Here is a 23,680-nt window from a genome sequence, read left to right on the forward strand (position 1 = left end):
TCCCAACCCCAACCCCAACCCCAACCCCAACCCCAACCCCAACCCCAACCCCAACCCCAACCCCAATAAGAGAGTCTTCATAAAGAATAAGGATGGATGATAAACAGCAATTTATGCAGAATTGATACAATATAGATACAAATATGCTATAACTAAAATTCATCACAATTCATTTGGCAGTCGAAAATATTTATGGTCAGCAGGGTAACGTTAACCAAGAATTTTAAAAATATTAGACGTAAGACCGAAACGAATCTGGTTAACGTTAACCAAGAATATTAGACATATGACCGAAACGAATCTGGTTAACGTTAACCAAGAATATTAGACGTAAGACCGAAACGAATCTGGTTAATGTTAACCAAGAATATTAGACGTAAGACCGAAACGAATCTGGTTAACGTTAACCAAGAATATTAGACGTAAGACCGAAACGAATCTGGTTAACGTTAACCAAGAATATTAGACGTAAGACCGAAACGAATCTGGTTAATGTTAACCAAGAATTTTAAAAATATTAGACGTGGGATCGAAATGAATTCGGTTAAAGTACACATTTATTTATAAACCGGAAGTATATATCATCGACTTAGAAAAATAAATAAAATAAAATAAATAAAATAATATTAAATTGAAATAATTTAATTTAATATAAATAAATAAAATAAATAATAATAAACTATCAATTTGAAATTTCAACCCGGAAGTAAATGATGGGAAGGGGTGAATTACAGATCTTAGGATTGCGGGATGAATCTCAGCACATCGTAATGTAAATTACTCTAGCGCGTACAATACCCGTTCCTATAATAAGTCGTCTACAAAAGATCTGTTACAATAATAATTAAAATTAATTGAAGGTTTGGCTCTGCTCTTTCGAGTTTGACCGCTCCATCACTGAACTTAAGGTTGCCCTTATTGTTTTTCATTTATTATTGATTGGACGTTGCTTTCCAGCATGGTTTCTGACTTAGAGGCTTTCAGTCATAATCCAGCGGATGGTAGCTTCACGGCATTAGCTTTTCAGCTAACCGTATTAACCAAGTATCCGATCTAACGGTTCCTCTCGTACTAAGTAAGATTACTGTCGCAACATCGATTCATCAGTAGGGTAAAACTAACCTGTCTCACGACGGTCTAAACCCAGCTCACGTTCCCTATTAACGGGTGAACAATCCAACACGTTGTGAATTGTGCTTCACAATGATAGGAAGAGCCGACATCGAAGGATCAAAAAGCAACGTCGCTATGGGCGCTTGGCTGCCACAAGCCAGTTATCCCTGTGGTAACTTTTCTGACACCTCTAGCTTAAAACTTGTAAAGTTAAAGGATCGATAGGCCACGCTTTCGCGGTTTGTATTATTACTGAAAATCAAAATCAAGTGAGCTTTTCCCCTTTTGGTCTACAAGAGATTTCTGTTCTCTTTGAGCTCACCGTAGGACACCTGCGTTATTGTTTAACAGATGTACCGCCCCAGTCAAACTCCCCACCTGACTATGTCCTCCACAAAATTCATCTCGATACGAGTCGAGACTTAAAACTTAGAACCAAAAAATTGGATACTTCTTCATGGAGTAAGTAAAATGGCTAAGCGAGCAGTGGTTTTACAGCGGCGCGTTAGCTCCCACTTAGGCTATATCTCGAAAGTCATTTCACAAAGTCGGACTAGAGTCAAGCTCAACAGGGTCTTCTTTCCCCGCTGATTATTCCAAGCCCGTTCCCTTGGCTGTGAGTTCGCTAGATAGTTGATAGGGACAGTGGGAATCTCATTAATCCATTCATGCGCGTCACAAATTAAATGACAAGGCATTTGGCTACCTTAAGAGAGTCATAGTTACTCCCGCCGTTTACCTGAGCTTCTACAAATTACTTCATATTCACATTCAAAGCACTGGGCAGAAATCACTTTGTGTCAACACGTTTTCACGCCATCACAAAGCTATGTTTTTATTAAACAGTCGGATTCCCCTTGTCCGCTTCAGTTCTGAGTCGATTGTTAATTGTGCCAGTCGCCGAAATTTTCCAATTCACCGAAAGAGCGCCAGCTTTTAAGGGCCGATTCACGATCAGATCCAAGGTCTATTACTTTAACAAAGACACCCAATCCTCAGAGCCAATCCTTTTCCCGAAGTTACGGATCTAATTTGCCGAATTCCCTTATCAACTTTATTCTATCGACCAGAGGCTGCTAACCTTGGAGACCTGATGCGGTTATGGGTACGACCTGGTGTGATCAGATAATCTTACTCAGATTTTCAAGGATCGTTAAGAGCATAACTGACAATTCGAAGGTGAACTGCTCTGCCAGCCATATATCCCTAGCTCTGGATAATCCATTCAGGGAGATAAGCTGTTAAGAAGAAAAGAGAACTCTTCCAGTTGCCCATACCGATGTTTCCGAGCTTGTTTGTGTTGCCACATAACTGCCACGTCCAGCTTGAGGAATATGAACCTCATTCCCTTTTGACTACATGATCGTAAGATCAAATGTATTACAAGGAGTTTCCCTATGTCTTAGGATCGAGTAACCCATGAACAAATGCTGTTCTCATGGAACCCTTCTCCACTTCGGTCTTCAAAGTTCTCATTTGAATATTTGCTACTATCACCAAGATCTGCACTAAATACTGTTCCAGCCAGATTCACATCCAAGCCTTCTACACAGTATTCACGCCCTCTTACTCATCATAACTTCTATTTGTCATGATGGTTGAGTATCGGTATCACGCTTAGCGCCATCAATTTTCAGGGCTGGTTAATTCGGCTGGTGAGTTGTTACACACTCCTTAGCTGGTGCCGACTTCCATGGCCACAGTCCGGCTGTTTAAACTAACCAACACCTTTTATGGTGTCTCATGAGCGTGAATTTGGGCACCTTATCTCAACGTTAGGTTCATCCCTCATCGCCAGTTCTGCTTACCAAAAATGGCCCACTAAGAACAATGCATTCATCCAGATAGTTCAATTAAGTAACTACCTGTTCTTACCAATTTAAAGTTTGAGAATTGGTCAAGGGTCGCGGACCCCCGATTCCACTAATCATTAGCTTTACCTGATAAAACTGCATAAACTGTTCCTGCTATCCTGAGAGAAATTTCAGAGGGAACCAGCTACTAGATGGTTCGATTAGTCTTTCGCCCCTACAGTCAAGTTTGACGAACGATTTGCACGTCAGTATCGCTTCGAGCCTCCACCAGAGTTTCCCCTGGCTTCGCCCTACTCAACCGTAGTTCACCATCTTTCGGGTCCTACCGATTATGCTCTTACTCAAGTCCTTCTTACGAGAATCAAGATTGGTTGATGTTGCAGCTTACGCTTCACATCTTAAATTCCTTTCGGTACGCGTTTGAGTTTTTCCACTCTAACACTTGCATAATAGGTAGACTCCTTGGTCCGTGTTTCAAGACGGGTCAATAAAAGCCATTTTGACAAGATCATCCTAGGATCCCTCAGACCAGTCTACAACTTCGATTGGGTGAGTAAACACTTCAACTTATTCTTGTAGTCTGATCTCATCTTGTCTATCACCTGAAAAAAGCCAGTTAATTTTCACAATAAAGCAAGGACCTTTTTAAGTATCCTACACTCCACAGTTTAGATCAAAAGTCTAATTCTCAAATGAATAATTTCTCTTTTATTGCTTCCTTTTCAACGATTTCAAGTCTTTTAACCCTCTTTTCAAAGTTCTTTTCATCTTTCCTTCGCAGTACTTGTATGCTATCGGTCTCCTATAAATATTTAGCCTTAGGAGAAGTTTATCTCCCACTTAGAGCAGCATTCCCAAACTACTCGACTCTTGGAAACGTCTCATATTGCTTGTTCCTGTCCAAAGACGGGGCTATCACCCTCTATGGCGTCCTATTCCAAGGAACTTATGACAGGCTTCAACTTTCTGAGAAATTCCATAGATTACAATTCTATGTCTTTAACACAGATTAACATCTTGGGCTTATACCTCTTCACTCGCCGCTACTGAGGTAATCATTGTTATTTTCTTTTCCTCCGCTTACTGATATGCTTAAGTTCAGCGGGTATTCTTGCTTATTTCAGGTGTTATTGTTGGATATAATAGCTGTTAAATAATGGTTTTTACAACATCTACACTTAAACGTTATCAACAAATTGTTGCCAACTCGTTTAATGTATCAGTTGACATTATTTCATATTAAGTGAAAGAAAGTTATTCAGTCACATTTAATTCTATGATGCAATTAACCGAACACACTGAAACAAGCATGATGGCCGAAACCACCGCCACTTGCGTTCAAAAATCTGATGACTCGCGGTTCTGCAATTCGCATTGTGTATCGCATTTCGCTGCGTTCTTCATCGTTATAGGAGCCTAGATATCCATCGTTGAAAATTTAAGATATTTAGTATGTTATTTAACGAATTAAAAACCTAAAAATAGGCATACATAAAAGAAGTTTCCTTCCTTTAAGAACATAAATTCAAGAAGTACATTTATGATTATAAATGATCCTTCCGCAGGTTCACCTACGGAAACCTTGTTACGACTTCTTTTTCCTCTAAGTGCTAAGGTTTACTTAATTTTTAGCGGTGACACTATCAAGAAGGTTCACCTGAACACTCGATCGGTAAAAGCGACGGGCGGTGTGTACATTTTGCAGGAACTTCGATAGTTTCTTCATCGGTGAGCTAGTTCACAATTGGCTACAGCTTGCTCATTTTCATGGACATCAACGCCTCCTTGATGCCAGTCAGAATGAGTTCGATATTGCTGATGTCGATACTGTTTAGTAAGAATACATCGATATGAAGAGAGAGGTAATGCTTCTTAGCATTTGGAATATCGAGGAAATTATATAATGCGCTATTGCCTTTGCCATTCATGTTAGTTTGCAGAATATTGCAGATGTAATTGGCCTGGATCGCATTCTTTATTACACTAATCTCTTCAGCATGCTATTGATTATTCGAGCCCATCACACTGATGTCCAAATGAATCCTATCGCTAGCTTGCAGGGAACTCTCATTGCTCTTGATCTGTTCCAATTTGGCCTTGATGCCTGTGTATACTTGCTCAGACTAATACGGGTAGTATACATAGGAGGAGCCGATTAAATGAGGTAACACATTGAGCTTAATGATTGGGAGTCTTCTTTGGTCGCTAAATCGGCCATCGATCCGAGTGTTGTGCTGGATCGACTGAGAAATAAACTGACATTGTTGTGGTGATGACGGCGATTTTGATGACATTTGCTCTATCTGAATGTAATTATATGATAGTTGTTGATATAATTATAATTGAATACAGAAGAATTATATTTATTTATTGAGATTATTGGGTTCAATCTTTCTTTCTTTTTTAATGTCTGCTTTCCTTCGTTTTACTCACAGTTCAAAGTGAGCTGTTTCAGCATGGAAACATCTGAAAAATACAGTTTCGTCATCATTAGTGAAGTCTTTGATTAGAAATCATACAATTTGAGTTAGTTTGTTGAGTGAGCCTTTGTATTTGTTTCGCATGAGTATTGCATTCTTATTTAAAGAAGGCATGAATAAAATTTATAGAATAGATTATAAAATGGAAGAAAGCAATAAGCCAGCGTAGAAATCCATACTTGAAAGTGGGTTCAGTTTGTCGAGCGAACTCGCCAAAATGAATGAAATTGAAAAATCCATTAATAGCATGCAATCCCATCTCAAATTCTTGCAGGCCCGTGAGCAAATAGAAGATAGGAAGCTTTACACGATCTACAAGAAATCGGTAGATCGAACCAGTTTCAAGATCAACCATCTGCAAGTTCATCTCAAGATCAAGGAACAGAACGAACGAAAGCTGAAATAAAGCATGATTCGGGCCACGCATGTCAAATAGTTTAGGGACAACAAGAACTCCATACTTCAAGAGACTCGGCTTGAAGTCTCCAAACTTAAATAAAATCAACGTCTTGAGATCAAGTAGCTCTCTCTGAAAAACGATGAGGCCATCAAACTGACCAAGGTCTCAGAGACTTAGCGAAATAAGCAAAAGGCTATCAAAGTGAAAGATGAACATCAGAAGCGGCTCTAAGACATCAAAAACGAAAGGCTCCTACAGTAATTCATATGCATATCGTAGGCTCAAGCTAAAATAATAACTGCAAGTTAAACAAGCCTTAGCCAAACTCGAAAACCAAGCGAAGTTGCAATAGCAAATGGAATCTTTGCGTCTTCAGCAAGAGAGGATAGTTGAAAGGCTCGATAAGAAAAAACTAATACAAAGGGTCATCGAGTAAACGACAAGAAACATTACGTCCATGGATTAGTCTGAGCTCATGGAAAAAATTGAGAAATCCAAAGAAACTTCCAAGGAAAAATCTAAAGAAAAGTCGAAGGGAAAGTCGAAAGGAAAGCCGAAGGAGGAAATAATAAGCGACGATGATATTCCTCATCAGTTCCTTTTGAAGTTGCTCGCCCATGAGAATACGATCACGAAAAATGAAAGTGCTGCAAAGCTGTTTAATACTACGCTGAAGCAAAATAGACTCAACAGTAATAATGCACGAAAGGATTAAAATGATCAAAACGACCACAAAAATTAAAATGAAAAGAGTACTGAAAAGAGTAATGAAAACAGTAACGAGAAGAGTAACGAGAAGAGTAATGAAAACAATAATGAAAAGAGTATTGCAAAAAATAATGAGAAGAGTATTGAAATGCGGGAAACAAAATAAATTAGCATATATAAAAATCTAACAAGTAATAATAGTGAAAATTCTTCTACAAAATCCCAAAAAGAGCTGAAAAAGAATCCGAAACAGAAAGTCAGCAAAGAATCAGCAGCAATTGAGAGTCATTTGATAAAAAGTGTACTAAACAGCCAACATAAATAAGGCAACCAAAGCAAGGATAGCATGCCCATGCTGTTTATGAGATGAATCATCTTTTAATTAATACTAATTATTATTCACCATCACATCTAATAAATAAGAGCATCACTGATATCTTCGAAAGGGAGTTTTGATGTTGCTGCTACTCATATTAATGTTAGGAGTATGTTTGATTTGCAGCTTGTACCTCTCAATCAAAAGCTCACATTACCTTTTGGCAGCGTATTCTTGCTTATTGGCCATATCGACGAAGTTGGCCTCTATTACTTTGAATATTTTCTACTGGTTTGATATCTTGTTCTTGAGTCTCGCAATTTATAATTGGAAGGATTATCGCTCGCTTACGGCTAAGTTGCTATGCAGATTGTGCGACCCGCTCTTAGGAGCGCTACTTTAATGTCTGAACTATTCATACTGCTGAGCCAGACTCATAAATTTGAGGTAGAGTTAATTATAGCGCGTCTCCCAGTTTCTGCACTAAGTTACACACCTTTCGAATTGTGCTTTGGGTACTGATTCATTGCTCAAAAGTGCACTGTTATTGTTGGTTTGGGGAGTATTGTACGCCTGAATATGATTGATGCGAGGATTAAGAGCACTTTGATTGCTCAAATGGCTGAGTCTTTGGATATTTTCCGCATTATTATAATCGTAAGATTTGGCACTTTATTCATAGACATGAGTGCCATGACTATTTTTGGGAGTGTCGATGTAGATGGGCTGGTTGGTGATCCCTGATTTTAAAACAATGCGAGAGCCTTACTTCTTGGCAACTGAGTAGTTCATCTGCACACCCTAATGCGATTCGCTCATCAAATTGTCTCTGTTGGGTTCATCCATTTGATGGGGGTTATTGCTGACGATGTTCGGCATGATGCCATTCGGAGGGTAGTTCCCGTCGAAGTTTGAATTATTCAGATTCATGTGGCTATATGCTTAATGTTGCACAGCGTATTTGGTTTCAATATTGTTAGCATGAATTTGATTTGTGCCATTGGAATAAGCAATGGTAGGCTGCCCGGATGTGCCTGGCAGTTGCTCTGTCCCCAAATGTGGAGGATATGCGTATTGCAGGCGAGATGACTCTTTGATGTTTGACATTTATGTGATAATAACCGTTTATTACTGTTTAGGGCACTGAATTATTAATTGTATAATTTATCATATCATCAATTCGTTGTATTTAAGTGATCACAGTAAGGAACCTATTACAACTATTGAATGTCATATCAGTTGGTCGAGCTCCCACTACTCACAGTCGATTTACGAGTATCTATTGATAATACTTGGATTTACTATATCTCCTATCTGATGATTTAGCCCTTGGTTTATTTTAGCCCCGAGGCGACCACCACCGCGACGAAGCAGAGGACGCTCATCAGGAACATGGAGAACCTGGCAGTGAACAGACGAATGTAGGGGGCTATCGAGGCGCCAACAGTCCCTAGTGCACTGACATACCCAAATGACAGTGATGTGACTGATTTGGGGAACAGCTCAGCAACATAGACGAAGAATATTCCCCAAACGCTGTTCAGGATGAAGCGCAACAGGCCTAAGAGCACCATTTCGGCGATAGTGTGAAAGTTGAGCTAATTTTATTGATGGTCATAAAATACTGCGAGCAGCCCGATGAGGAATATGAGGATACCGCTGCTCAGCATGGCTAATCGAGTGAACTTCCTCCTCTCCAGCCTGGTAATGGCCCAGCTGCAGAACACCGCTGCGAAGATCTACACGAATCCAACGAGGATCTGATCCCAGTAAACATTCACTCCGATCTTATCCAGGCTCAGAATGGTCCCGTCATACAGGAACTAAATGATCAGATCGATGGCCCCACAAAGCAGGGCAATACTCCTGAGTGATTTGTATCGGAACAATGTCATAATCGAATATTGTTACGATTTTATTCCAGGATTAGCCCGAGTGGCATGCTCATGGCCATCCTCATCGTTATCATCGCTGAGGGTTGGAGGCTATGGAATGTAATCTAGGTCCTCCATTTCCAGCATTTAAATATTGTTGATTTTGGCTATTTTGTTGGCTGACTTCAGGAGTGCAGTTTTGCCACTCTTAATGAGTACGAAGTTGGGGGTTTCCTCGATGATCCACAGACTGTAAGGCAGCATGGCCAGCGAGGGCAATAGCATGAAGAGAAGTGTAATAAGCTTCCAGTTGTCAATGACCATCGAGAAAATAGCAATGACTGAAATGCCAATCGAGAATAGGATTTGTAGGGCAATGATGGATCTCTATCGGTAGTGGCCCACAATAAACTACTTCAGGAATGTGTAATGCAGTGTGATTGTGGCATTGGCACCCATTCCCATCAGGAAAGTCCCCACTCCTACTATCACTATCGACTCCCCAGATGCACTCAGCGCTATCTCTCCGCAGATCATCACCACCCATGAAGCCAACTCGATGTTCTTGCGACCGTGATTATCGGCTAAGTACGACATGAGCAAATATCCCATAAATGCGCCGATGTAGCTCATTGATTGCACTAAGGAAGATATCCACTTCTTATCGCAGAGCATTACAGTCCCATAATCCAATGAAATGGAAGGTTTGATTGGATGTGATAAGTGGTCAAGCCAGAATGCTTGATCGCCGGAGTGTGAGCAAACGAATTGCTCGCAAGTGGAGCTGCCTATCATTTATTTAGCAGAACACTAGAATTCGGGAGTCATATAGAAGAAGTTGAGTGAAAACAGAATCATGCCCGCCAGCAGCCATTTCAGGCTGAAGTTTATAAAAAGCAGAAGCTGGTAACGATTTGCGCCCCCCACTTTACAGATTAAAGTATCAGTCCAATTCGTCTGCGATTATAACATCAGGTTCTATAACTTAACACTGATGATATACAAATTATTACGAAACACGCACACTCTGAGTTCGTAATCCTTATTATACTCTGTAATTAGACATTCGGAATATAATTCATAAGTTAAAGTAAACGCAGATGTTCGATGATTTACTCGCACAACTCGACGCCACTCTCAAATAAGCAAATACAACTTCAGCAACTGTTGCGAGATAGTTGCAAATGACGATGAGCGAGTTCGGAATTAAGGAAGGCAATAATTTCTGCGACCCTACACACTCTTATGGTATTTAGTTATAATTTATGTAGGTAAAGCTCCTTCATTTTCGAAGTCTCAGAGATTCAAACCCTTGTAGAAGTAGGCAGCCAAGACTTGCGATCAGTTCTACGATGTATCTGAAAAACTGAAAAAATAGGAAGCAAAAGGAGTGAAATTTGCTAAGATGCAGAGGTTTGTACAGGAAGACCCAGTCGAACAAACTATCCTTAACCCTAACTACGACTTAATTAAAAAGAATAACAAGCAAGGGCCTCTTATTGTCAAGGATGCCCATTCCGATCTTGGCAAAAGCAGATTGAGCGTGCTAACGGCTGATTCCGAGGCCTATTCTTAAGTTGGACCAGGAAAGTATTATATAAACGAGTAAGCGCTCTCAAGAAATAAGAAAAATGCCGCTTTTTCAAAGAATAAACGGTTCATTGAAGAAAAGAAGAAATATGAAGGCATTCCTTTGTATCCGAAAGATAGCCTCACAAAAAAGAGGCCTCCAAGCGCAGCAGTCCTCAAACCGAAAACAATGAAAAACATAAAGCTGATTTCTATCGAGAGACAGTAGTAATTGCGAGAACGATTAAAGATGGTGTATTGGAAGTCTATTCCCTTGGAACTCGATAGATACTTAAAAAAGAACATTAATGGACCTATACTTAGATCACAGTATTTCAATATAAAGAACATGACAGGAACTGAAAGAAGATGCGCAATTCTAATGCTGATTGACCGAATGAACTACGAGAGAGGGGGATTCGAGCAAAATGTTTCCAAGGATATCAGCGAGAATGTAATTGGAGGCGCAGTCTACCGGAAATCAACTCCAAAGCCATTTAAATTCAGCGAAATGGAGCCAGGGCCTGACTACTATTACCCAAGAGACGATTTAATTCATCTCAAAATGCCAAGTTTCACTTTCGGCAAGCAAAAATAAAAGCCTGCTGAGCCTGACAGCCGCGATTATCTGCCTTTTGAGATGATGGAGGTGGAAAAGTTCGGGGGCAACATCATAATCAACCCAGAGCATAAGCCACATCTCCTCACGGAGGAATAGATACGGTCGCTGAATCGAGGGCCCGGCTACTACGACAGCCTATTTAATCAGGTCGAAAAAAGAAATGACATCGGCATGGTAAAATACCAGCAAGTAACTGATAAAAATGCGAGAGAAAACAATTGTGTCGAAATAAAAGAGGGGATTGATGCCGTGTATTACCCATCGTATAAGGCAATAGACCCCAATGTTGCTGTGAATCTGTACAAAGAGCCAGCGAATGTGAAGCCTATGCACATGCCGGATAAGGAACTGTTCCCTGAGCATTGGCTCTTTTACAATGGAGACCTGAACAAGGTTCGAGCAGAAATCGCAAAAAATGTCCTTATTGCTTCTGGGATGACATTCAAGGAGTATAAAACTTATGCTACGAAATTCGATGCTTTCAAGAGATATCTAGAATAGCAGAGGAAAAATCCAGATGGACTCTAATATAATGTCAAGTATGATGTGCTCGATCCGCACCTCGAAGGATTTTAAATGGGCAAGAAATCAGAAAAGACATTAATGGACCCCATTCAGAAAGAGGAGTTCGATGTCAATGGCGACAATCTCATTCTGCACCCTGAAAAGCCTCAAAACTATCTGCCTGACATCAACTTCAAGAAGATGGTCGGCAGAGATTAATAATAGCGAGACCCCGACGAAGTGCAAGAAGGAGATGTCTTACTAATTGATCCGAAAAAACCTCAAAAACACATAGCTGAAATCAAATTTTAAAAAATGGTGGATCGTCCAGAAATAAATACCGATAAAGACATCGATAGCGAACCTTTAGAGGGTGATGCAATTATGATAAATCCTGTTGTCCCTGTGAATAAGGTGCTTGGCCATGTCGATTTTGAAAAACAAATAGCTAGGCCTGAAATAAAGAATAAAGTCGATTAAGACGACCCAGGGCAAGTCGTGATAAACTTAGAGAAGGAGCCACAAAAGAAGATCAAGGGAGCTGTAGGAATGCACCGACCAAGCTCCACAATAAAAATGGTGAAGCATTTAAAGGAACGAAAGAAACAACAAAAGTCAGCGACCAATGAAGAAGATAATAACAAATCCATGCCAGGCGAGCAACCATTAAAGAATGAAATATCTGAGCAATAGCAGAGCATATAGGATGACTCCTGATAAATTAAAATTTACTATAAGATTACTTCCTCACGATTTTTTGAGTTGCTATTTTGAGCATTAAAGCTAATTAGCTATATATAAATGATGCCTTACTTAGACTAAATGAATTAAAGCCACGACATAGCAATTAAGTTGCGTAAAATCCTCAAAATCAATAGAAAATAAGAAAATGAGCAGTATTCTCTTTGAGCTGGTTAGCTTTAAACTCCCCTATCTCCAAGTTTTAGCAATTTCGGGAAATCGCATTACAACAACGTAGAACATAGCGAGATTAAACGCACCAGCCCTTCGATAAATAGACATCGGTACTCAATGATAATTGATCACATAGGTTCTAATTTTATCTCGAATTTGGTTGAACTTCGCAAAATTCAATCGGAATGTGTGAACAGTCTTATGATAGGTATGCATCGGTTATATGTGAATAATGAGATCGGAATTTTATACTCGAATTGGACTTGTTGTGTTAACTCCGATATAGAATGAACGAGAAGTTTGTGCTTGGCATCGAGTGGGATGAAAGTCCAAGCAAACAGAGTGAAAGCCTGAGTTTTATTGGCAAAATGGGAGTAAGAGGAGTATGTGGGGCCGGAGTATAAGTATGGATTGACTCAAGGGTCAGAATCAATCAGAAGAGACTAGTAAAGTGTCTCAGCAAAATGGACAAAAACTGATGCACTCATTCTGAATTAATATTAATTGTCGGAGTCAGCATACAACATATCGACAGCTTATCCTTCAGATACAAATCTCATATAATATATAAATCTGTAATGCAGTTCAATCGTCAATCCATTAAATAAAATCTCCTCCCTTTATTTTCGGCTCATCAATCAACGCAGACATTGACACAGCCTGAGCCCAACAATGAATATAGCAAACTACATGAAGTATTGGTGCGCATAATAATATGATTAGGATTTGCCCATTTATAATGAACCCATAATATTTAGATTCGGTTGATTAGACCAGAATATATGATTAAAGGACTCTTTTAGCTCAAGCAATCCCAAGATCCCCAGAACTTTTACGACCCCAACAATGTAAATATGCTCATCAGCATAGGTGTCGGCCATTGCAGATGCAGGGCACCAGATCAAAACTGAATAGGCACACTGTCAATCCCATTAGCTCCCCCCAAATGACACCACCTTCAATATAATACCAAATTGTGCCAACATCCAAAATAACGTCAGTAATAGCACCAGCAGTATCATCGAAAATGGAGGGCATATCGAAAATAGTGCTCATCAAAATTAGCCTATATTGCTAAAAACCATTGCAGAGATAGAAGCGTCGAGTATAGTGATAAAGCCGCATAAATAAACTGAAGACTATATCTTCCATGAGGGGGATGAGCTGGTAAACTAAAAAAAAAATATGTACTTTATCTATCTCATTGTGCCAGCGTCTATACTCTCAAGTCGTTATTGGGAAGGGGTGTTTTTGGGCAAGTTTTACTCTGCTCCAGCTCCCAGGGGCATCTCATGGCCATCAAGATCATTAAAAAACAGGCGGCCTATATTAACCAGGGCCTCATCGAAATCAAAATGCTCAGGGAAATTAGCAAGGCCGAAAAGTAAATAGGGGGTAGCAAAGAGAATTATCTGAATTTATATGATGGGTTTCGGTGGGAAGGCCATCTGTGCATTGCGATGGAGGTGATGGACAATAGTTTGCTCAACATATGTATCCTTACCTTTATGCAGTGGAATCTTCGAATTTTAGAGGTTTGGAAATGGGGTGGATCGAAATGTGGACAAAGTAGCTGCTGCTCTTTCTCGCTAAAATCCACAGGATTGGCATCTTTCACTCGGATATCAAGCCCGAAAACATCATGTTTCGGCCAGGGAAGCCCGAGAAGCCCATTCTCATCGATTTCAGCTCGGCTTGCTCTCTGAAGTTCCAGCCTTTCACCTACATTCAGTCTAGGTTTTACAGAGCCCCCGAAGTGCTGATTGGGCTGAAGCCTTACGATTAAAAAATGGATATGTGGTCCTTTGGCTGCTTACTGGTTGAGCTGTATCTCGGCCTGCCCCTCTTCCCTGGGGGATCCTCCTACGACCAGCTTCGAAAAATATCGAAGTTAGTCGAGTGTAACGATATTGATACTTAGATCAAAACTTCAGCAAGTAGGCACTCTCAAAGTCGCAATTCGGGCTCAAATATTTCAAAATCTAATTATAAGCCATTTCGCTATTGAACCAAAAATAATATATCAAAGTAATGATTGGCAATAAATAGAATAACCCCGATTCAATCGAAGAAAATGAGGATTATTACGAACTCAAATCTCTATCCGATATCATAAATGTGAGAAGCTTTGCAAAGAAAGATGCTCAAACCCATGATCTATTCATTGACCTGGTTAAGAGACTTCTGCGCTTTGACCCTCAGGAAAGGATTACTGCAGAAGAAGCATTTTTACATCCTTTTGTGGGAGGAATGTTTTCATAATTGGAGCCAATTCGGAAGATAGAAGATCTGCAGAATACTATGAAATGATTCATAATGGATTTTCATCTTTAATGCGCATCTTCACTTATCTACGAATCGCATCTATAAATTTATAGTAAACACATGAATAAAATTAATCTGCAGAAGCATATAACTGCACTTGATGTTAAATTTGCAGCCAGCCGATTCCTCATTCACGAAATACAGCACTCGTTAGCCTCACGCGATTAACAATTCTAAAAATAGCTTCTCCTTCTTCGCCGAATACAAACTAAAGTCGAAATTGCCACTAAGCAATGCCGCATCGATTGAGAAAATGATTTCTAAGAAAAGCATGTTCATCCCTTTGAGGCTCGAGCTCAAGTATAAAAACAAATAATAAAAAGCATTCAATGTTCGGTATATAAACCCGCTCGTCAAAGCAGATGGAGAAAAGTAAGTCGAGCCTTATGGCAGGGGCAGCTATTACGATATGAAAACAAAATCATACAATGATCTCAGTAACAGCTCGAAATTCATGATAGACTGTTCTGATAAATTCAGAGTGCCTGAGCTCAAGTAATCGAAATACCGCAGAAATATCAGCGCACTATATAAAAGCCCGAATTCCTATAAGCAATCCAAACAGCCGTATGAGCAACGCAAAAGCTTTTATATCAAAACAGGAAACCAATCTCGGTACTAGCTCAAAATGGACATTAAAAAATGTGAAGCGAAGGCCCTGATAAGGACCCACAAGAGTATGACGAAGTAAAAGCAACAGTCTCTCGAATAGTTAAGGGCTCCGAACAATACGCATCTTGTCGCTTATTAACAAACTTCACGCAACAGCGGTCTTATGTAAAATTAAGAGCCCGGCTGTCATAGTAAATAGGAGTTAGGAGAATCTGAATCTAAGAGCATTAGCTATAGTAACAGTAATAATAACAATAATAGCAATAGTAACAATAATAATAGTAATCGCAATACCAGTCACAATAATCATAATAGCAATACAAATAACAGCAACAGTAACAATAGAAAACACCAGTATTACAATTTGAATTTTGGTGGCAGATTGGAAATATCTGGAAAGTTGACGAAAAGATATGAGTAAGACTAATTCCCATAGTACGAACACATAAAAAACATTATCTTAAATGCCGACAAATGCGATGAAAATACAATCACGACCGTGCAATTCGTAGACACACATAACAATTTAATCCAATCAACATAAAAAACCTTGAAAGCCACCACAAACTACAAAAGCCAGAAGAATAACATAAATGCACAGTGTTACAGTCTCTGCCATTATAATCATTCAAGAAATTAGCTGACTTAAGTCATTCACAGAAAGAGCGAAGAAAGAGTTTAAATAGCCTCCATTACCAAAATAATGACCTGCTATTTGATTATTTGCATATCAAAGCTCTTTAATCTCAAACTGAAGGAAGAAAAGATATTGGTGAGTGAAAAGGCCGCCAAAATGCCAGGCACTTCAGCTCAGCTGAGTTACTCAGATACGCTAACTGTTTATGAGGCACTACATGGTCTCATGTTGCCAAGTGGCAACGATGCAGCAGTGGCTCTCGGAAGCTGGGGAGGCAAAATGATTCGGAAGTACTGCAATCACGCGAAAAAGTATTTGCGATAAAAAGAGTCATTAAGACTCAGCATAGGCAATCCCAAATCAATGGCTTCAGTAGAATACACAGGCGAACAACAGCCTTTCCACAAACTTTTCATCTACCATATGAACAGAGCAGCCAAAACATTCAAATTGAAAAACACCAATTTCATCAACACGCATGGTCTTATGAATGAACGAGGCTATTCAACTGCCAAAGATGTAGCCAGATTAACTGCCATTGCGATGAATGATTCTGTATTCAAAGAAATTGTTTTAAAGAAGGAGTTCGAATGCGTTGCTTTTAATCGTACCTTCTCGCAGCTTCATAAGATAAGCTGGAAGAACACAAACAAACTGCTGAACAACCCAAGCTTTATTGGAGTCAAAACAGGAGTGACACCTTCTGCTGGGCCATGTTTGGCCTCTATGTACACTCTCAATAGCAGTGAGTCGATTATAATTGTGGTTCTGAATGCCCGATCTCTATAAAATCGATTCAAGGAGTCCATCCTTTTACTGAAAGAGTACTTAACCGAATATCGAGCAGGCGATAAGTAAACAAACTAAAAAATGAGGAACATCCTTCTAAACTAAAGAATGAAGGATGAAAGTGCGCCTGACTTCGACGAGAATGAAGAAGCGAACATGTTTAAGCCCTAATTTGAGCAGTAGGACATCTAAATAGACAATTAGATCTGATATACTTTATTATTGTTTCACATTAAATGGCATTGATATAAATAGCAGTGACATGTTTGCTTGCAAGCATTTAATAATTTTATCGGTTACTGCATGAGATAAACCAATCGGCGAGGAACCAAGTCCAACCAATTCCCCAAATCCAAAGAGAATGCGATATTTTACTTTCAGGGAGAACAGGAAAGCGAGACAAAGTGCAAGAATCTCCTCAAGGGCTCCAAATTAAGGACAAGAGATGAGCATCAGATCATCGGACTGAAGACTCGCTATGTCGAACGAGCAGACGCAGAGAAGATTAAGCATTATATCGACAACTCGCATCACTAGTCAGAAGATTACTTCGAAGGGGAAAGGCAAAGGATGTCCCTGAACTCATTCAAGTCCAGCAATCTTACCCAATACATAAAGAATCCAAGGCCAATTATATAAAAATCGACATACAACAGAAATTAGCTGAATTCGAACATGATGATATCATCACAAAGTTCCCAAATCCCAAAGTCAGAGTCGAAATAAAGCAATGCGGATTCAATACCACGCTTTGCCTCGAACAACCTCGAATCGAAAACTAACGAATACTTGAACTTAATCCTTCGCAAAAGCTATGAGCAGGAGTAATACAAACTCAAAAAAATGCAAGAGCAAGAATAATAGTCCAAAGTCAAGAGTTCCCTGAAGAAGATCTCAAATATCTTCATGAGGAAAATGAAGATCAGCCTCAACAAGAACAAAAGTAGAAGCCAATAGCGCGACGACCTAACTGCAAGGAAACACTTGAGCCAACAAAACTACTACACCAAGCATCAGGCAAGCAACAAAATAGATGATAGAAGTTATTACTTAGCCAATCATAAAAAACTCAATTCTTATGCCTTGCAGGAGGATTAGTTCATAGAAATGGCCAATAGGGGCAGCGCTCCTGTTTATATTGCTTCGGCAAGCAGCAATGATATGACACTCGCAGGAATGTCTTGCACAGCTTCGCTCCTCAATAGCAACTTAAAAAGAGCCTCAAAGCTGGCGGAAAATAATGGCCACAGCCAGCGATACCGCCACCATAAGAAAAGCTGTTCCTACAACGAAGGCAAATATATGCGTTCGAGGAACCCAGTTATAAAAGATCTCATCGATAAGGTTAAAAAATGGGAAGAAGATGAAGAACAAGGGATAATGTGAATCCACTACTGCCTGAATTGATAATATATTTTCAAATAAAGTGTTATTAATTGGCGTTCGCCTCACAATGTTCGCCATAAGGAGGAATATAAACTCATGAGCATGCGTTGTCACTGCATATGGGTATCCATGAATTGAGAGGAACTAGAGAGCATTTCATTGAGCTTTTAGAGTGCAGCCCTATCGATTTAAATGAATTGCTTGCAGTGCTGGGTCTGTGCATTGACTGTGTTGTAGATAGAGAGGACGAGGTTTGCAGTGATTTGGTTGCTGCTTCCCTGCTTGGTTGACACATTCGAGTTGATCTGCCAGTTTATGCCACTGAACTTTGAGCAGGAGCCTGTGGAATCTGATATGACCTTCTTGATCACTCGATACTTTTAGTTGTCCCAGATCTTGTAGAGCTCCTCGACATTACTATTGACATTATTGTTTCCCATTTAGGAGAAGTAGTCCTCGAAACTATTCCAAATAATCATCTTCTACTCTTGCTACTGACTTGAATTAAGTTTGCTCACCAATTAGTCCACGCACGACCGGCATCGCTCTATTAGTTACTCGCACTTGTCGATGTGCGGGAATTTGTTGTTGCGGAGAGTGTCCAACAGCATGGCTTGTTGCTCTTTGCCGTCGTTTCGGCTCAGGGAGAGGCTATTTTATGGGTTGTAGTAAGTCAGGAGCGTGTATTTGAAGATATATTTCATCGTAGATTAATTACGTTGTTCTTAAATAATTATTCATATTCATATCAGACGTTCATTTTATTAGTTTTTTCTACTTCAGGATGGCCAATTTGTTTTTGTTGAAGAGCTTCATTGTGGCATAAGCATCCTACACAGAAGAGTGGATTCCCTGTTGAACTGTCAGCCCAAGGTACCTCTATGCCATATTCTTGAGTGATGTCCTCTTGCCTTATTTTTACACGTAGCACTTGGCTTCAGAAATGTCTATTTGGGCTTTGAAGCCAGTCCAGGTATCGAGCCCACATACCTCTAAATCCTTATGAAGAGTATGACCGATGATTATTTTATTGAGCATGAACTTCTTAGCCTAGACAAGAGCCGTTGCATCAGAGGGTGCGTTTTTGATGTGCTTAAATGTGATCCCAGATATTTCCGAAACATAGTCTGTGATCTTGAGTGAGGGCTTGACGTAGCTATCGTAGAGAGTATCGCAGTTTTAGTTCACGAGAGAAATCCTGGCCAAGCACTATTTATCATTTGATCGAACGAATTCGCAATCGATTGCCACAAACTAGTATTTGACTTTCGGGTCTTTTGCATGTCCTGCAACTGAACTAACTTTCTATTTTCCCTGTTTCATAAAGTCCTGCCAATTCGAACTGATCACAGTCACTTGCTTCACTTTCTTTTTCTTCCCTTTCTCAGTGTTCAGTGTCTGTGCTTCTAACACTATTTTTTAATCTGCTTTATCTTCCTTGGCCTTTACTATTTTTACTTCCTCCTTTACAGTCTTCACTTCATCCTTTACAGTCTTCGCTTCGTTGGGCTTCTCAGTGCCTTTTTCCTACGTTTTCAGGGATTTTTGATTTTATGAGCGCGAATGCAATTTCCTAAAGCTGCGCAAATCACCTTTGATTTCCCCGAACATGCGGCGATAAGAGTTAGTTTATGTTTGAATATCATATTAAGCATTTTTCACAGTTTTATCTTCTTCGTAGCAGTTAAGTTCGGGCTATTGTGCATGATTAACTTCATATCCTAACTCGCAATGAAACTAATTGTAAGGCTAAGTGCTTTAAAATGTTTGCGCCTTGATTTTTTTGCGGGGCTTCTGGGCCATCTCTCTCTCATAGTCGATGGGCTGCCTTGTTTCTCTAAGTTTCTTCAACATTCACTTATAATGCATTATAATCGGATAAATAGACATGAATTGGAATGACTGTCTTTAAAGAATCACACTTTCATTTTTTCCTCTGCGATCTTCTTGTTGAATAGCTCTAGATACTACTTGAGTCGTTTGCGCTAATCTCGAATCACGTCCAGCATTTCCAATGTATTTTTGTTGTACTTTTCCTTCTCCTACCCGGTTATGCTCAAATACTGCCCTCTTATGCTAAAGATTATCTGCCCTAGTTCTCTCATCTTTTAGCCATTCTCATTCAGTTTTCCTTCGAGCTCTGATTCAAGTTGCACATTTTCTTCATTGTAATTATCTATGCTTTATTTCAGCTATTTGATTTTGGATGTGTAGCTCAGAAGCTTCTCCTATTTCTGCTTTTTATAAAGGATAACTGCTTTTGAATGTTCCTACTTTTCGGTTTATATTCGCTGATGCAACTCAGACAGTTCATGCTTCTTCTTTTACATGGTACGGTAGCGCTCGAGTATTGTCATCACACTAAACTAATCGAACTCTCCCGTGTTGAAATCTTCAGAGAGCGATTTGACTTACTTTAAGAAATCTTAGTAGATCTGATGCTTTTTTATTTCGTTTCGAATTTGGGAGAGCTTTTCTTTCTTTTGTGCTAATTTCTCTTATTTTTCTTTGATTTCCTCATTCCTTTTTTTATTTCTGGTTTCGAGCTCTTACTTTTGTTTCAAATATGCTTATTTTTTGCGATCACTGGCGAATATTTGTTCCTTTTGAGATTCGAACTCATGAGTGGTTCGCACCTGCTACTTCATAAAGTTTTAGGCTTCCAATGCGAGTTTAGAGAGAGTATCCTCCATGTTGTTTTTTTAGTTTTGATACTCGGATTCCACTTCTCGCTACTTTTGCTGAATTTTAAGCAATTTGGTATTTTCCGACTCAGTCTGCAGTCGCACTAAATCAGACAATATCTACATTCTTCAAGTTTCTTTCTCTGTTCATTTATGAGCATGTCTTTCTTGGTCGCACTATGTAGCTAAGGAATATAAGCGGATAGGTACCTTGCTGGACATCGTTATATCACTGCAAATTCTATAATAATAATCATCCTTAATCATATCCCCTTATAATCACACCATCCCTATAATCGCATCTCTTAATCACATGCATCACATCCATTCATCGCGTGGCAACAGCACCCAGAATTTAGAAGTAATAAATTATCAGCTAATTCTATAATATTGTTTGGTTGAGACTTTGTCGATATTTTAGCTTTTGCTGATTCGGTCGTACTCAATAATGACATTGAGCTACCTAATATTGTCATGGGCCTTGTCGACTTTGATGCTGCCGCAGATCTTATCTCCCTCTTCTACGCTGAATGGCTTCTCGACATAAAAGATGGTGTGCTTCCAATGCGTGGATTTGCGATAAGGAGAAGTGGAGAGCACAAGCTTTTTGTAGCCATATGAGAAGTCGCAATCGAACCATGTCACAAAGCCGTAGATCTTCCCAGCCATTGTAGTCTCGAGCTTGAAATTGCTGGTAAAGTCTAAATCCTACTTTTTGATGGTCTTGAGGTCAAGCTCATAGAATTTTTCATTTGTGGTTAGGATGTCCTCGTGGTCGATGGGGTCGACGAGCGGCTCAGAGAGCACCCACTTTTGAATGCATTTCATGGAAACCCCGTAGACGTCATTCCAAAATCCCTGAGTTAATGATGCAGTTACTAGTTTCTTGTTGTAGTAGTCTTCGTCGTCGAGGGCGGCGATGAACATGGTGGCCTTGTCCGGGAACATCATGCCGTCTGCCGCGAGCCATTTGTCCCTTGCGAAGAGTACCGAGTCGAACATGGACTCGTAGAGCAGGAAGTAGCCCATCCACTCGGATATAATGATGTCCACCTTTTCGACTGGGAGTTCGATTTCTTCGATGAGGCCGTTGATGATGGTGATCTTGTCGCTTAGTTGGTTCTCCTCGATTATTTTGCGGCTGTGGATGTAAATGTTGGCCTTCTCTACCCCATAGACATGTTTGGCGCCGGCTTTTGCTATAAATATTGTGGGGGAATACCTGCGAAGATGCTAAGGATGCCTGTTCCACTTCCAACGTCGAGCACCACCTTGTTTTTGAACAGGTGCGGGTTCTTTATGATGGAGTTCATGTATGTCTTGGTCCTCACCGTGTCCTTCAGCATCTCCTAATGAATCGAGAAGTGGGAATACCCATCGAAGTAGTAGTCTGCATCTTTGACATAGCCGCAAAAGCCCTCCTCTTTGGGTTTCGTGGCTGTGGTCTATGGGATCATCTTGGAGAAATATCAATAATTATAATTGCTAATAAATCGAGCCACATATCAAATAGCACTAAATACCTTAATTCCTCAGATCCAGAGATTTGGTGTTTAAGCTTAAGTACATAGCAATCCATAGCTGAATTATGACTGAATTATGGCTGAATTATGGCTGAATTAGCACACATCGAATAATGAATCTATCGGAATTTCGATCAAAAAAATATTATCGATGCAAATCTGGAAAGTATCCATGATTTAATATGAATATATTATGATGTGATATTCATTGCTATTATACCCTCATGAGTATGCATCACTTCAGTTGTCCAATATATAGCATATAATGTGTAGCATGTACTTGTGCATGCACTTTGTATGTAACAAAGTAAGCATCAATATAATCGAGCTGTATCAAGCAGATAATAAAAATCACTATTTCTTTATCAAAATATAGTCGTTCCAACCGTGCATAAAGTACTCAAGGCCTTCTTTACAATAGGTCAAATTGCTTCCTTACTTCTACATTTGCTACATCATTTCCTTGAGCTTCCTCTTTTCAATCACGGTAATAAAAGTCTTGACCTATTCATCAGTCATTTACTCGACATGCAAGATGCCAATATCCTGGCAAGACTCAGAAACTAACATCTTCTCAGGAGGCACAATCAGGAAGTAGTCAGGTTGCCGGTATCCTCGCTTATATTAGCAGTGATGACTGAGAGTGAAATTATACTTTTTACCGAAACTATTCCCTGCATACTTTATTGTCTGATGCCGAATGTTCACTTTCCAAACGGAGCCGATTTAGCAGTTGATGAATGGCACCAGTTTCTCCATTTCCTCTTCGATGGGAGTGTCCTTGAGGAGCTTAATTTACAAATAGTCCAAACCCTTTGAGAAAGGCTGGAATTAGTTTTACTGAGGCAGCAGATAGACCTTGCACTATATTTTGGTCCTGGCCTCTTCCTATGTGATCTTCTGCTGCAGCCTCTCAAGATGCCAGGTCGGCAGTGTGGCTTCAGTGGTTTGAAAACTCTAGAATCGGTCTTTGCGGATGTATGCCAGCATGTATGCGGTTTCTTCTGAGTCGACCTACCTCTCGATCCATTTCCCATACTACTCGCTCAGGTAGATTTATTTTTTCTTCCTTCCCGTGAATTCATTGAGAACTTTTTCTGTTTTGGTTTTGTAGACTTGCGAGTCATTGAACTCGTAGAAATCTGGCTCGCTGGGGTCGCTGGAGAGGTTGATGAAACTGAAATAATGGCCGGCATTTGGTGACCGACCCTTGTGCACCAAAATTGCATACAAAATATATATTAAATCAGAACCGGGAATTAGGAAATCTAAATTCAATTCATAAGGATACGACTGAAGATAGTTAATTTTCTTGAGCTACTTACGCTTGTAGTCGTATTCGTACCTCTTGATGTTCATAAAGAGCAGGGGAGGTAGGAACTCAATGGTGCGACCTATACAATAATGAA

At 39.8% G+C, this 23,680-nt stretch overlaps 1 protein-coding gene and 2 non-coding genes across 3 annotated transcripts; all 3 read right to left on the minus strand.

Moving 5' to 3' along the window:
- Positions 1-730: 730 nt before the first annotated feature.
- Positions 731-4,056, minus strand: LOC148298673 (large subunit ribosomal RNA). Its single transcript, XR_015839163.1, has one exon. It is a non-coding gene; the product is annotated as a large subunit ribosomal RNA (ribosomal RNA).
- Positions 4,057-4,220: 164 nt separating this feature from the next.
- On the minus strand, positions 4,221-4,366 carry LOC148298674 (5.8S ribosomal RNA). The gene has a single exon (XR_015839162.1). It is a non-coding gene; the product is annotated as a 5.8S ribosomal RNA (ribosomal RNA).
- A 17,090-nt stretch (positions 4,367-21,456) lies between these two features.
- On the minus strand, positions 21,457-22,094 carry LOC148298675 (uncharacterized). Its single transcript, XM_088276721.1, has 2 exons — positions 21,992-22,094; positions 21,457-21,947 (listed from the first exon to the last, which is right to left on the minus strand). Exons 1-2 carry the CDS (start codon positions 22,092-22,094, stop codon positions 21,457-21,459), a joined length of 594 nt encoding a protein of 197 aa, XP_088132847.1.
- Positions 22,095-23,680: the final 1,586 nt, after the last annotated feature.

This window comes from Brachycentrus maculatus, unplaced genomic scaffold, assembly GCF_059751285.1.
Source record: "Brachycentrus maculatus isolate JH-2025_06_01 unplaced genomic scaffold, ASM5975128v1 h1tg001754l, whole genome shotgun sequence".
NCBI lineage: Eukaryota > Metazoa > Arthropoda > Insecta > Trichoptera > Brachycentridae > Brachycentrus > Brachycentrus maculatus.

Bases quoted from the DNA above. Each gene is read 5' to 3' on its own strand.
- LOC148298675 (XM_088276721.1), bottom strand. From the start codon at position 22,094: ATGCTGAAGGACACGGTGAGGACCAAGACATACATGAACTCCATCATA. The intron at 21,948-21,991 runs GCATCCTTAGCA...CAATATTTATAG, and splicing joins CGACGTTGGAAGTGGAACAG to CAAAAGCCGGCGCCAAACAT.